At 40.9% G+C, this 403-nt stretch overlaps 1 protein-coding gene across 1 annotated transcript in view; it reads left to right on the top strand.

Annotated features, from left to right (window-relative positions):
* Positions 1–12: 12 nt before the first annotated feature.
* The window catches only part of LOC119586899 (PE-PGRS family protein PE_PGRS16-like), a 1537-nt gene continuing 1146 nt past the window's right edge, over positions 13–403 (top strand). The window contains exon 1 of the mRNA XM_037935638.1: positions 13–192. Within this exon, the coding sequence (XP_037791566.1) occupies positions 181–192 (12 nt within the window). The 5' untranslated portion in view covers positions 13–180. The remainder of the gene's footprint in view (positions 193–403) is intronic.

Genomic DNA, 403 nt, shown 5'->3' with positions numbered 1-403 from the left:
TTTCTCCGAATACCCACAGCGTTCTGTAAGCACTATAGGATAAAAGTAATCCTGAAAAAAAAAAACTACGCGAGGAACTGAGTATGAGAAGAAACTGGGATGACTGGGAGTGTGAGAGGAAAGAGAGAGAATGGAAGTATATAAGGCGGAGCTTGACTGCGCAAGCCAGCATCTTCCACCATGAAGCTCTTGGTGAGTGGTATTTCCTACCCCGTACACTGAAATGGGAAGGAAGTAGTTATAGTAAAATTTTGTTACTTTATATTATGCACCCTGTTCTTCAAACGGAACTACACGAGCCCACTCACAGACACATTCAGATGCAAATTGACATAACAAAAGATACATAACACGAAACCTAAGAACACTCACGTATATAGATTCAGGTAAACAGAGGTCACAT

This window comes from Penaeus monodon, chromosome 22 (assembly GCF_015228065.2).
Source record: "Penaeus monodon isolate SGIC_2016 chromosome 22, NSTDA_Pmon_1, whole genome shotgun sequence".
Classification (NCBI taxonomy): Eukaryota; Metazoa; Arthropoda; class Malacostraca; order Decapoda; family Penaeidae; genus Penaeus; species Penaeus monodon.
Note: the sequence above shows the minus strand (reverse complement) of the source record. Positions and strands in the feature narration are given on the sequence as shown.